This window comes from Pseudonaja textilis, chromosome 4 (genome assembly GCF_049901715.1).
Source record: "Pseudonaja textilis isolate UNSWEBS1 chromosome 4, rPseTex1.2, whole genome shotgun sequence".
In the NCBI taxonomy this organism is placed as follows: domain Eukaryota; kingdom Metazoa; phylum Chordata; class Lepidosauria; order Squamata; family Elapidae; genus Pseudonaja; species Pseudonaja textilis.
In genome coordinates, this window is record NC_141993.1 from 6,260,186 (window position 1) to 6,274,187 (window position 14,002).

Sequence of the window (14,002 nt, forward strand, 5' to 3'; positions counted from 1 at the left end):
AAACGTCTGCAAAAAAAAAAACATAAACAAAAGCAAGCTCAGAGAGCACCAAGGACCACCCCCCCATGTCCACCCTGAGCTACAAATATCTTCCTTCCTTCCTTCCTTCCTTCCTTCCTTCCTTCCTTCCTTCCTTCCTTCCTTCCTTCTCTTTGGTACTAGCACTGATGATGGATAGTGAAATGTCTGCCAAAAAAAGAAAAGAAATGCAAGCTCAGAGACTTCCAAGGACCCCCTCATGTCAACCCTGAGCTACAAATATCTTCCTTCCTTCCTTCCTTCCTTCCTTCCTTCCTTCCTTCCTTCCTTCCTTCCTTCCTTCCTTCCTTCCTTCCTTCCTTCCTTGTCTTTGGTACTAGCACTGATGATGTTACCTATGGTAGTTGGATAATGAAATGTCTGCAAAAAGAAAAGAAAAGCAAGCTCAGATAGCACCAAGGACCCTTCAGGTCAACCCTAAGCCACAAATATTCTTCTATATTGGTGGACCTTCCCGACAGAGACAACCTTAATGGATTTACCGTTCCTCTTGAGACTGCAGAGAAGGGGGACTTTTTGGGAGCAGAGAAGAGAAGAAATACATAGAATTTGAAGAGGGAGCACAAAATGTGTATGACAACGAGGACAAAAAGCAAATGGGGATGAAGCCAGGTGAGGTGTAAAATGTTGGGGTGCCAACCTTCTCATGTTCGCTTCCCTGTCAAAACAGCCCCCGGCAAAGCGGGATTTTGGGGGGGATGTGAGTATCTGACAGAATACACGAATCCCTGGGGATTTTGGCTCTGCGTGGTTGACAGGCATTCCTTGACTTACGGCCACCATGGAGTCCAACGTTTCCGTCAGTAAGCAAGGCAGCTGTTGAGGGAGCGGTGCCTCGTTTTATGTCCTTGCTTCGCCACATTCGTTGAGGGAATTGCTGCCATTGTTAGGCGGACCACATGGTCATTGGGCAAAATCCAGCTTTTCCCCTACTGAGTCTGCTGGTCCGAGAAGTCCGCTGGAAAAGTTACCCAAAGTCATGAATACATGCCAGTTGCCAAGCCTTTGAATTTTGATGGGGATGTTTGCAATAAGTGCGCAAGTCTTGAGTTACTTTTTTCCCCAGGGCCGTTGGAACTTCAAATGGTTCTAAGTCGAGGGATGCCAGCTTTGCTGCAAGCGTTTGTGTCCTTCAAGCCAACCCTTTCTAGCCTGGCTAGAATAAAATTACAGAACCACTTAAGATGGGACTTCCATCCCATCCTGAACAAGCCAAAAATGCTCTTTGTGAACTGCATGGAAACTAATAGTGCCTAAGACTCAACTATGGTCTACAAAGTCCTCTTTGAAATGTTATCCCGATTTACTTCTTTCACGGCATCAAGCTTTTCCTGCCCCTTCTCAAACTGGGAATAACAATCTTGAGATCAGCCAATACTAAACATTAAAATGAATGAGCTGGAAGGGGACTTTGGAGGTCTTCTAGTCCAGCCCCCTGCTCAAGCAGGAGAATCTATACTATTTCAGATAAGTGACTGTCTAGACTCTTCTTAAAAACTTCCAGTGATGGAGCACCCACAATTTCTGAAGGAAAAGCTGTCCAGCTGGTTAATTGTCCTCACTCAACCTTACTTCTAGGTTGCTTCACTCTAATGAGTTTCTTGTCCTGCCTTTTGGGGCTTTGGAGAATAATTTGACCCCCCCCTCTTCTTTGTGGCAGCCCCTCAAATACTGGAAGACTGCTATCATGTCACCCCTAATTCTTCTTTTCTCTAGACTAGCCAAACCCAAATCCTGCAAACCGTTCTTCATACGTTTTGATCTACAGGCCTTTGATCATCTTAGTTGCTCTTCTCTGAACTTTTTCCAAAGTCTCAACCTCCTTTTTGTAGTGTGGTAACCAAAACTGCATGCAGTACTCCAAGTGTGTTCTGTACTAGGGTTTTATAAAGCAGCGCTGATACGTCGTATGGTTTGGATTCTATGCCTCTGTTTATACAACCCAGAGTTGTATTAGCTTTTTGGGCTGCTCCTGCACACGTCTGGCTCATATTCAAGTGATCCTCCAACTAGGACCCCAATTGCCCCTCTCACAGTTACTGTTTCTGAGCCAGGTTTTGCCTAATCTCTACTTGCACCTTGTACTCTACTTTTTACCTACCTAAATGTAAACCTTTGCTTTTCTCCACATTGAAAGTAATTTTGTTGGTTAGGGTTTTTTGTTGGAGATGAACCAGCTGCTGAGCTTTTGAATTTTGATTGTGTGCCTATGGGCATGCTAGGTCCTGTTTTCCAGTCGCTAAACGAATTGTTGTAAGTTGAACCCATATGAGCTCATTGGCCTAGTAGTTAAGGCACCAGGTTTGAAAGCAGGAAACTGGGAGTTCTAGTCCAACCTTAGGCATGAAAGCTGAGTGGGTGACTTCAACCCACTCCTCTCTCTCTCTCTCTCTCTCTGCCCAACTCAGCTCACAAGTTGGTTGTGGTGGGGAAAATCAGGGACGTGTGTGTGTGTGTGTGTGTGTGTGTGTTTGTTGCCTGGAGTTATTTGTAACAATAATAAAAATAACATGCAGGGAAATCAGTGAGATAAAGTAATACAAATAATGGGCTTGGAATGTTTTAAAGGAAACCATAGAAATGTGAATGGCTGTATTATTAAAACCCTGAGTTGATAAAACTTTTCTGTCTTTTCTGTCGCAGCTAAGATTATCTATTCCCCGTGAATCAGGGCTCCCCAAACTTGGCAGCTTTAAGACTTGTGGACTTCAGCTCCCAGAATTCTCCAGCCAGCTGGAGTTGAAGTCCACAAGTCTTAAACTTGCCAAGTTTAGTGACCTCTTCTATAAATGATATTTGTGGATTAGATTTATAGGCGGGGGTCTTATTACAACTCTCTTTTATAGATCAAGTCGAGGTTGACCAACTAAAGTAGAAATTGTATACTCCCATCTAGGTCTCCATGGCCTCACCTGTCCCAGGACTGAATATGGCAGGAATCATGATTAATTCATCTGACAAGCTATAGCTACGATGTTTCAAAATCACTCTAGTAGTATCCCTGCTCTTGTGTGTGTTTTTCTCCTGCACGTATGCTACCTACTATAGGTAGTCCTCGACATATGATCCCAACTGAGCCCCAAAATTTCTGTTTAGTTAAATGGGTTTTGCCTTGTTTGAGGACTTCCCTTGCCCCTGCTGTTAAGTGAATCCTGGCAGTGGTAACGTTAGGAATGCAGTTGTTAATTTAATCTGGCATTCCCCGCATGGTCTTGGCTGCTAAAGGGGAATTCATGTGACCCCTGGGGTCCTGTGACCCCGTCATAAAGATGAGTCAAGAGTGTGAGTTTTGATCACGTGGGGATGTTACAATGGTTACAAGGGTGGAAAATGGTCATCTGTCTCATTTTTTTCAGCACCGTTGTTGCTAAACCAACCGCTGTAAGTCGAGGACTATCCATACGTGCCTAATTCATGCCCGCAATAACATCAAAAGGGATTGCTTCCTCTTATCTGTCATTTTTCCTCTCCTATGGGTTTCATCTGTATCAGTGACAAGCACGCCTATTACTTCTTTGAAAAAGATGACAAGGAAAAGTGGCTGGCAAACGACAACGAAATTTTGAGAACGCCAATATTTATAGATTTAAATAGCACCTCAGGTTGGATGCAAACATAAAACATTACATTAAAAGTGAAAAGGGTTGGGGCTGCTGCAAGTTGAATTATCCACTTTACTAAATCTTATTGTTATGACCACTGATGGTGGAGAATTAAGTGTTCTTTTCACTAGCACATGGGTATAAAAGAAACAGTTGTGTTCACATGCAAAAGACCTCTAAGGACTGGAAAGGGTTGTGTCCACAAGGATTAAACACTTGTTGTGAAGCTGTGTTGAGTCCAAATGATCAACATTGGATAGGTCAACAACTCTTATTGGTTGAAAATGAACAATGTAAAGGAACAGGAAAAGAAAGAACACATATGGAAAAAAAAAATGGTTCTGAAATATCTTCTTAACGATGATTCATTGTTAAGAATCTTTATGCTGAGGCCTAGCCTTTAGCATGGGCGTATTCTGTGCTTAAAGAGTAATAAATCATAAGTGTAAAGGAAAGAAAACTTCATTAGAAAATATAAATCCTTCCTCCAAAACAGTTCATAGAAAGTTGTTTAGCTATGGGAAAAACAGTCTACTAAAGATGGTTTCAGATGTTGGCTAGATAGCTAAAATAAATCTTAATGGACTTTGTTATTGAGAGATTACAAAAGTAAAAAAAAAGGAGAATGGGAAGGAGAAAGAAAATATCAGAATGTGGAACCCTATCTTAGGTCATCTGTACGTAAGAAATTATTCATTTCAAATCTGACCTAGATCTTAGGATGATGCAAATCTTCATTCTAAATATTGAAATCTGGAAATATGAACACCATACTCTTTTATCTGCCACTCAAATCTCATTTCTCTAAGTTCTTTGAAAATCTGGTGGGATTTTGTGAAAGAATAAGGAGTGGGGGGAAGTTCAGTCAAAATTCAACAAATTATCTACCACCGGAACTCTTGACATTGTTTGAATTTGAAGAAAATAGAAAAAAAAAAAAACCCTCCTCCCCACAACTAATAGGGCCCTCGGCCTTCCAAAGGTTAAACATTCATGTGCTAGATCATGGTAGTTTGTTCTCAGATTCACAAGAGATATATACTTCCTTAAAACACATTAGGAAACTCCAGAATATAGACATCTAAAGCTGGACTGACTTTCTTGACAAATGTATCTTTTCTTTTATGTACACTGAGAATATTTGCATCGAGACAAATTCCTTGTGTGTCCAATCACACTTGGCCAATAAAGAATTCTATTTTATTCTATTTTTGGGTGGGCAAGTTGGGAAAATCTATTTTCACTATTTTTTTCCCCACTGTGAGGTTCTGGGACAAAACAGGCTAGAAATTCTAGTTGTCCATTCACTGCATCCTGTCCTCTTGGGGAAAGGGGTTTCCAACCTTGGCAACTTTAAGCCTGGTGGACTTCAACTCCCAGAATTCCCCAGCCAGCTTTAGACCCCTGCTCTAAAATACCCTTAAGTTCTTTTTGTAAATGTTTCCTACGCCTCTTGGTGTGTTTCATTTTGCCACTTCTCTTGATTTGCCATGGGGTTGCCCACAACATTTCCCACCGTAATTGGGAAGAGAAGAAGCAAACAAAGGATTTTGCAAATGTCCCCAACCAACCCTACCATTAGGTAGCTAAGCCTCAAAGGCGAATGAACGTGTCCCAGGATAATGTTACAGGATCTAATCTGGGTTGGTCACGGGGTATCAGAGGTTTAATCTTCCGAGCACTCAGACTTGTGCTGGAGTCATTAAGCTACTGAGATTGTTGGCTGAGCAGGTACAAAAACAGCCAGGGAAATAATTGAAGCCTGGGGAATGGGGGCCTTGTCAGTCAACAGAAGTCCCCCCAGCTTTTCAGGTGCTTAGGAGACAGAGGACTTGGCAGCACAAGGAAACAACAGCCAACAATAGCTGGCCATCAACACCCCAATCACCAACTAATTAGCCACCCACAACCAAGCACCACATCAATACTACGCTTAGCATAGACTAAAGCAAACATTCTGGAGAATGACAAGTTCCCTGAGGACGAGCTCCAGCACCAGTCTGAAAGTTCGGAAGACTACATTTCTGATCCCAGTGACTGACCCAGACTGGATCCTGCAAGCATCAAATAATTATCTTCGTTGCATTGAAAAAAGAAAAAAACCCTTCTTCCAGGGACTGTCAGCAGGATCTGCAACAAACGAGGATGATGTAATAATGATGATACAAGCATGATAATGAATTCAGTCAATAACCGGCATAGTTGCATCATAATGGTCTAAAGGAAGTATGAGGTTGTAGGGCTGGCATGATGATGTCATCACACCTGGGTTCCTCAACTACCTTCCTGGTCTTCCCCCAGTGGGTGCCCTGGATTCCTTATTATGCTCTTTTTTTTTTGGCTTCAGATGTTAGAAAAAAAAAACTTGGCCGGTGTTCAATACGATGCACCTTGGTTTGAAAAGATAGGATGTGTAGTTGCTATTCTACCTCAGGCAGAGAAATAATAACCTGAGACAACTCTTCCTAGCCTGGAACATGAGGAAAGCAATTGGAGGGCGAAAGACCACAGGTATCCCTGATGGGCTCGAGAGACAGGTGAAAGATCTAGGGGAACCTTGGTTAGAGGGGAAGGGATCCATTTCTCTCTCTCTCTCTCTATGAACACTCCCTTTCTGCGGCTAGTCCACGAAAAGACATAAGGAGTCTTTCACAGCCTGTTTCAGAGCCTGGCTCTTTAGCTGTAGAGACTCACGCTTTCAGCTCTGGAGGTCCCCGTTTCAACCTCTGGGGTCTGTCAAGATGGCAGCCGTCACATATGCACCTAAGAATCAGAAGGGAAAGTGTAGATCCAGAATAAAAAATTGAAATCCCTAACAACGTACATCGTTTTGCATTTGGTATCTGGCTCTCACGAGATCTGGAAGCTAAGCTTCTCCAGGCAACGGGCTCCCCCCACATACATATACATAATGCCAAGTGGTGCGTCCTACCGCAGTGTCCGGTGCGCTTGGCTGATCGATGCCCCTCCTCATTTGGTTTGCCAATGGGAAGTCATGGGCATCTCATTCGGAACTCCTCCAGTACGAAATCCATCCCAGCTCCTCGTCATCACAAAGCTAAGCATAGCTTGTACCACCCCACAGAACCTCCGGGTCATCTGGAATTCTACAATTGGCTAAGGAAGACGGGTCCAGGGCTGGGCTGCTGGGGATTCATAGGGGTTTCGAAGAGCCCCGAGCTAAGATTCTGTGCAGTTCAGAGAATCCTCAGATCCCACTCCTGGTTGGCCCCGCCCCAACACGCCCCACTCAGGAGTCCCCGCATGGCCCGTTTTGGATGCAGGTAAGTGCTGGGTGCGCGCAGAGGCTCAATGAGGGCAAAAAAAAAAAAAAAATGGGCCTCCTGGAAGTTCAGGAAGGCCAAAAATGGGCCCATTTCTGGTTTCCAGAGGGCCTCCGGAGTCCAGGGAGGCTGGTTTCACCCTCCCGGAGGCTTGAGTAAATCCTCTGGAGCCTGGGGAGGGTAAAAACGCCCCTCCCCCCCGCTGTGGTGTAGGAGTCTGACTAGGCCACACCCACCACGGCCCTGCCCACCCAGCAACCAGGCAGAGAACCCATTGCTAAAATTGGTGAAGCCCCCGGACAGGTCTGCAACAATATGCCACCGCCAACTCACCACAGCCAACTCGACGCAAGAGTTACACTAACATCAAAGCAATGGTTGAATAGAATCATTAAAGAAAGGATGCAAAAGGAAGGGACGCAAATTAAATGGGAATGACAAAAAATTAAAATAATGTTTTAAAATACATAGTTAGGTTAAATTGTCCCGCAGCGAGTCGGCCATGGTGAGTTGGCTGCAGTGCGTTGGTTGTGGCAATTTGGCCACAGTGAGTCGTTCCATTCCGAAGGGAGACCTATTTGATCTGTGGAATCTGGGGCTGCTGTTAAGCCTGTTGGGATGTCCATTCTCAAAGATGGGCTCATCTCTGTCCCCAAGCCAACCCTTGCCAGCAACATCCACTGATGTGGACAATCAACATGATCACCCAGGTTTTTTTTGTCACACATTTTCTTTCCTTTGCTGTATTTTTAAGGCACTCAATCACCACAAGTGTAATAAGAAAGAATCTGGTATAAGAATGCAGGTTTGGGTGATTTTTTCCCCCGAGATTGCTTAAATAATTGAACTCCAAAGACATGAGGCCACTTGAGGAAAGCATCAAACGGGCCTGAGTCTAACAACATTCACCTCACAGTGATCAGCTCTGTCTTGGCAATAAATAATATAGGGAATGGGCGCACCTAATTCAAGACGGGACAAAGAAAGAGCTTATCTATAAACAGAGATAGCAGACCCCACCCCCTTCCAGCACTGATGAGATGACTGATTTGGGTGGTAAAACATCTGCAAGAAGACAACCAATCTCAGAAAGCAGAAAGCCTAAAGTTTAACCCTGAGCTACAAGTACGCTGTTCTCTTGCAGCATGTCTTTACTGAGACAATCCTGGTACATTTCCTAAAAGTCCATTGGATTGATTGTGCCATCATTCTTGATCAGCAGAGGAAGATACCAAGAAGGTCAGAAACAGCACAAGTCAGTTTCCCTGTCCTCTCTCTCCCTGTGTCCCTCTCCCTCTCTCCTCCTCCCTTTCTCTCTCTCCCTTTCTCCTCTCCCCCACCTCTCCTTCTCTCCCTCCCTCTCTCTCTCTCTCTGTGCCTCTGTGCTAAAACTGACTAGAGGTCTCCTGAGAAACATTTCACTCATTGCATTACTCAGAAACAACTCTGAATTTGCCAGGGAGCAACAGAGAATCCCAGATTTTTAACAATTATTTTGATGCCCGTATTATACCAGAGACGAGCACAATGGATACAACACACAACCACAACATAAGCAGCTGCCCATCATTGCCTCAACACAGCAGAGGATTTTCAGCAGATGACTTGCACTCAGCCTTTCCAATTCTTACAAATTTCTGGTCCCATTCCTTATGGTAAGCATTTTGGCATGTTGGTTGGGAATTTATAGATGGAATTGTTAGAATCATGGCACGTTCTGCTACCTATAGGTTCAACAACCCGATAGGCTTCGAACTTATCCCAACGTTGGAAATATAGCACTTAGACTTATATACCACTTCATGATACCTTACAGCCCTCTCTAAATGGTTTACGGAGTCAGCATATTGGCCTCCAACAATCTGGGTTCTCAATTTACTGACTTTAGAAAGATGGAAGGCTGAGTCAACCTTGAGCCAGTCAAGATTGAATTCCCGGAGTACTGCAGTAGTGCATTCTAACCACTACGTCACCATGGCTCTTGTAACACATGTAAAAAGCATGTAAAATAATAAGAAGGTTTAAAACTAAATGACATTTGCCCAGGATCAGGCCATATCGACAGCATGTTCTCTTGCCAGCATGAGGTCTTCCGCCATATATGTTGAAGGACACTGTATGCACCGTGCCGTGTGTGAGATGAAATGTTCTTCTCCACATTCCCAAAGAGTATCTTTTATTGGAGAGCCCCATTTTCTTAGATTGTCTAAAGAGGAGGAGGGAGGAGTCAACCTTTGTTTTCCAAAACACCTGAAGGCAGGACAAGAAGCAATGGATGGAAATTAACCAAGGAGAGAAGCAACCTAGAACTAAGGAGAAATTTCCAAAAAAGAACAATTCACCAGTAGAATAGCTCACCATTGGAAGTCACTGGAGCATTTAAAAAAGAGATTGAACAACCATTTTCTAAAAGGGTATAGGGTCTCCTGCTTGAGCAAGGGGTCAGACTGGAAGATCTCCAAAGTTCCTTCCAACTGTGTTATTCTGTTGTTCCATACAGGCCAAGGTGATTCCTGACCGCATGGCAGTCACATGATTGTGCCCAATTGCCTAGTAGCTCCTTACTTGTCTTCCATAGTTCCAGGGTGGTCTGTGGTAGCTGATGGTTAAGGGTGGGTGGGTTGAACTTTTGAGGAAGCTGTTCCTTGATCAGTCTCAACCTTGGAGGTTGATGGCCGTATAGTAGGTGTGTCTCTGTAGATGTTGCTTTAACCCCCTCTTTCTGACCTTGGCAGTTTCTCCATCTTTTGCTGCTTGTTCTGTCAGGAGCTCTGGTCATGTGAAGGCGTCATTAAGAGGCTTCACCTTCCACAGCTGCACTGCTACTCTTCCCAAGGGAGAACACTGGTGCAGAAATTGCTGATCCACAGTTTCCTCCAAAGTCACCTTGGATGTCAATGTTATTTGACTAGCAAGGAAAGAATGCAGGCTGCAGCACTTCCTATTTTGGAAAGCTGCCTCAGATGATTGGAGGACAGCTCTCCTTCATCTTAGGAACAGTTGCAAGAAGAAAGAATGTTCAAATATCAATGAAGACTCAAATTATCCAGGCCGAAGGGGTCTATGTGAGATGTTGCATTGCTCATCCAAGCAACTTCATCGGACAAAGTAAAAATTAGTGAGGCAGAAAGTCAGAGAGTCGTTGGAATGTGCCAACTCTTGCCACACCAACTTCAGGGATTTCATCCCAAAATGCATCGCAATGTGTCAATCATTGTGATTGTTCAAGTGATGTTACGGCAATGCTACAAAGAACCAGACTTTGCTTGGAAATCAGAACTGCACATTGATGGAGAAACGTTGAAAAACCAACCATGGAGGATTGGCTCATGAAGGTGACAGAATTTGCAGAAATGGCAAAATCGACCCCTCTGATCTGAGATAAAACAACAAGTGCTTTTATAAAAGACTGGGAAACTTTTACGAACTTTTTTTTTGCTGAAAATGGAAAAGAACAAAACAATGAAATGCTGATTTCTGGATTTGGGGTTGAATATGGGACAGGGGAGAATTTTTAATATGAATTTTAAGAGGCAAAAAGGATAGTAAATTAGTTTCCAAAGAAGATCAGAAGTCCCCTGGAAGATGGTCATAGCAAACCATAAAGCTGCCAAGAAGACTGTATGGATGAAGATGCTTTAGTCAACCCATAAAGATGAGTTTAGAAGTTTCTTCCTACATGTACAACTTATCCTCTGTTTCATCTCCTCTTCATAACAAATGTTTTCACTTTTTGCTTTATGCTCATTTTCCTCCCCTGATGACCCATACCTTGAAGGGGGTGGGTGGGGAGAGACTCAAATCTCTCCAGAACCCTAAGAACTCAGAACCCTAAGAAAGAACAGGAATGTCCAAAACAGAGAAGAGTCATCGGCCTTTCTGGTTTTCTCATGCTGTCACCAGACGAAGGTTGCTTGGTGTTCCAACAAGCTGGGTGAACAATTTAGTTTCTTAAAAGGTCCCGAGACAGCATCAGTGGTGGTATGCTACCCGGTTTGGGTGAACCAGTAACACACATTGCTACCAGTTTGGCTGAACCGGTAGTAAAAAAAAAGCCTCCCACGATCAGCCGAGAGGAGAAAGCACAGAAAAGTGCAGGTTTGGCCCTTCCACCTCCCCCTGCGCTTTTCTCTTCTTTATCCTCTCAGTTGATTGGTGCTGCAGACCTCAACTGGTGTGTGGAAAGCTGCGTGCACGCGTTAGGTGCGCACATGCGCAATCACCAAATCGGTAGTGGAACAGGTAGGATCCCACTGCTGGACAGCATTGCCTGCAACATGAGGAAGGACGGATGGAATCCAAGAAGCATAAAAGAGAACTGGAAGCTGTTTAATGTGAATTTAAGACTGCACAAACCACGGAGATCAAGGTGAGAGTTGTCTCAGTTACAGTAGTCCCTGAAAAGCACCTACAATAGTCACATGTGAATGCAACAGGTAAGGTATTGCATTGAGTCCGGGGAGATGGCTCCATGGACCATAGGAGGCCCCTGTTCTCCACCGCTTCCCAGAGTTTGGCCAAATTCATGTTCATTGCGTCATCTAACACAATTCAATGCCATCTAACCATTTCATCCTCTTCTGTCCCCTTCTCCTTTCACCTTCCATCTTTCCCAATGTCAGGGTCTTCTCCAAGGAGTCCTCTTCTTCTCCTCTGGTGATCAAAGTATTTGAGCTTCAGCTTCAGGATCTGTCCTTCCAGAGAAAGGTTGATTTCCTTCAGGATTGACTGATTGGATCTCCTTGCAGTCCAAAGGACTTTCAAGTGTCCTCTCCAACACCACAACCCCAACAACTTCAGGATCTGTCCTTCCAAAGAACAGTCAAGGGTGATTTCCTTCAGGATTGACTGATTGGATCTCCTTGCAATCCAAGGAACTCTCAAGAGTCTTCTCCAACACCACAATTTGAAAGCATCAACTCTTCAGCACTCAGCCTTCCATATGGTCCAACTCTCACAGCCGTACATTACTACTGGAATGAGATTCTTAAACAGCGCCAAAGCTTGCTAGAAAGTTCACACTAAAGTTTCAGCTGTTGAAATCTGTTGTTCTTCCTTGGGATCCATAAGACTCTTCACTCACCCACCCACTGGTTTCCATGCTAGACCATTTATTACACAAAGAACAAAGTTCAGCATGGCACCTTGAAGAATAACCATACCGTGGCAAAGAAGTTTAGTCTCTTTTGATGCTCTGGCTGAGTTGGGAGTTGAAGTTCACAAGTCATAAAGTTGCCAAGATTGGAGACCCCTGATTTAAAGCATGGAATTGAGGGAGATTTCCTTATTTCAGCCCGGAACAAGGCTTATAGAATCAACATTTTTGCTTTGCAAACAAATGCTGTGCATAATATTATTCCTGTTGAACAGTAATGCTGGAGTAATTAAGATGCCTAATTATGCCTTGAGGACAGCAAGCATGTTTGGAGTGCAAAGGTCTGATGAAATTTGTAATTGCACTAATAAACTCAACCGTACTCACGGTCAGTACTGGGGACAAAGAAGAATAACAGGATAAAACCATGGCCGACCAGGGAGAGAATTAATGTTGCAACCCTGATCCAGAGATTTGAAAATGGTTTTCCCATGTGAGAATTATAATTATAATGCTAATACAAAAATAACTACCCTCTTCTCTTTGCTTGTCTACAGCGCTATCTCAGTAGATGTAGGAGCAAATTGGTGATTAAAATGTTTGGACCAAACAACTGACACCAATAACGCTACGGTGCTTAACCGGTTTTATCTCATAAGATAGTGGATTTTGTGCTTACAAAACAGCCGGATTAATATATGTTTTTCTCCTCACTGAAACACATGGCAATAATGCGCAAAAAAGGTGGAATTCTATACAAAGTGTAGAAAATGGTGCCTTTTATCTACATATATAAAAATGTGTGTTTGTGTGTGTGTTCCAGCATAACTCTGGAACACCTTGAGCAATTTCAACCAAACTTGGCACACAGATTACTTACTCTCTGGAAACAAATACTGTGGGGATTAGACACCCTTAACACCTCTCAGGGTATGTGTGTAGTCTGTTGTACCTAAAAGTGGCTTCTACTGTACTGGGTTAAAATGGATTCTACTGTACAGCACTTTGGAATTGCCACGGTAATTGCTTCACAGTACTCCACAAGGGGGCTCTCTCTAGTAAGGGGAAAATCCAACATTGGAAATTACGTTTGTTCCGGGTCTCCAAAACCAGGGCTTTTCCTGTCTAATAAATAAATACCCGGGCATCAGGTATAGGGAATGGCATTTATATTGATTGAAAAGTCAGTGATGTTATGGGCCAACTATAAAAACTGGCCATTAAAAAGGAAAGCAGAAATGTTAATCCGTCAATTATTTGCTATCTCATGCTCATTTTATTTTGCCTCTTCATTTTTACTAGCAGCAGATACATTTTCTTCCTCGTGGTGACTTGTGCTATCTTTCACCATATCTTCTTTTTATCACTAATCTCTTCTTTCTCTTCCTCTTATTTTTCTCCTCCCAACTCCTCGGATTCAGAACAAGGATATAAAACAGCCACAAAGAAAAAACTTTCTGAGTTGGTGAAGTATGAGATTCACTTACAAGAAAACTTGGAGTCAGTCTACACTAAGGAACAAACTACTTAAGGCTAAACAATTAACCAAATAACCAAGTTGGAAGGGGCATTGGAGGTCTTCTAGTCCAACCTCTTGCTCAAGCAGGAGATCCTAAACCATTTCAGACAAGTGGCTGTCCAATCTCTTCTTGAAAACCTGCAGTGATGAAACACCCACAACTTTTGGCATTAAGCTATTCCACTGGTTAATTGTCCTTACTGTCAGGAAGATCACACACAATTACATCATTCTTCTTCTTCTTCTTCTTCTTCTTCTTCTTCTTCTTCTTCTTCTTCTTCTTCTTCTTCTTCTTCTTCTTCTTCTTCTTCTTCTTCTTCTTCTTCTTCTTCTTCTTCTTCTTCTTCTTCTTCTTCTTCTTCTTCTTCTTCTTCTTCTTCTTCTTCTTCTTCTTCTTCCTCTTCCTCTCCTCCTCCTCCTCTTCCTTCTCCTTATGGAATACAACCTCTGCTTCAGGAGGCAA

The 14,002-nt window shown here is 43.3% G+C and overlaps 1 protein-coding gene across 10 annotated transcripts in view; it reads right to left on the reverse strand.

The window, feature by feature from the left end:
* The window catches only part of ZMIZ1 (zinc finger MIZ-type containing 1), a 385,595-nt gene that overhangs the window by 39,808 nt on the left and 331,785 nt on the right, over nucleotides 1–14,002 (reverse strand). For 8 of the 10 annotated variants that reach the window (XR_015743665.1, XM_087933818.1, XM_087933824.1 and 5 more), the window contains one exon: nucleotides 6,336–6,404. The exons of the other annotated variants lie outside the window; for them this stretch is intronic. Coding sequence is in view for 7 of the 8 variants with exons in the window: in XM_087933818.1 (XP_087789944.1) it covers nucleotides 6,336–6,404 (69 nt within the window). In the remaining variant the exon portion in view is untranslated. The remainder of the gene's footprint in view (nucleotides 1–6,335; nucleotides 6,405–14,002) is intronic. 10 annotated transcript variants of the gene reach the window in all.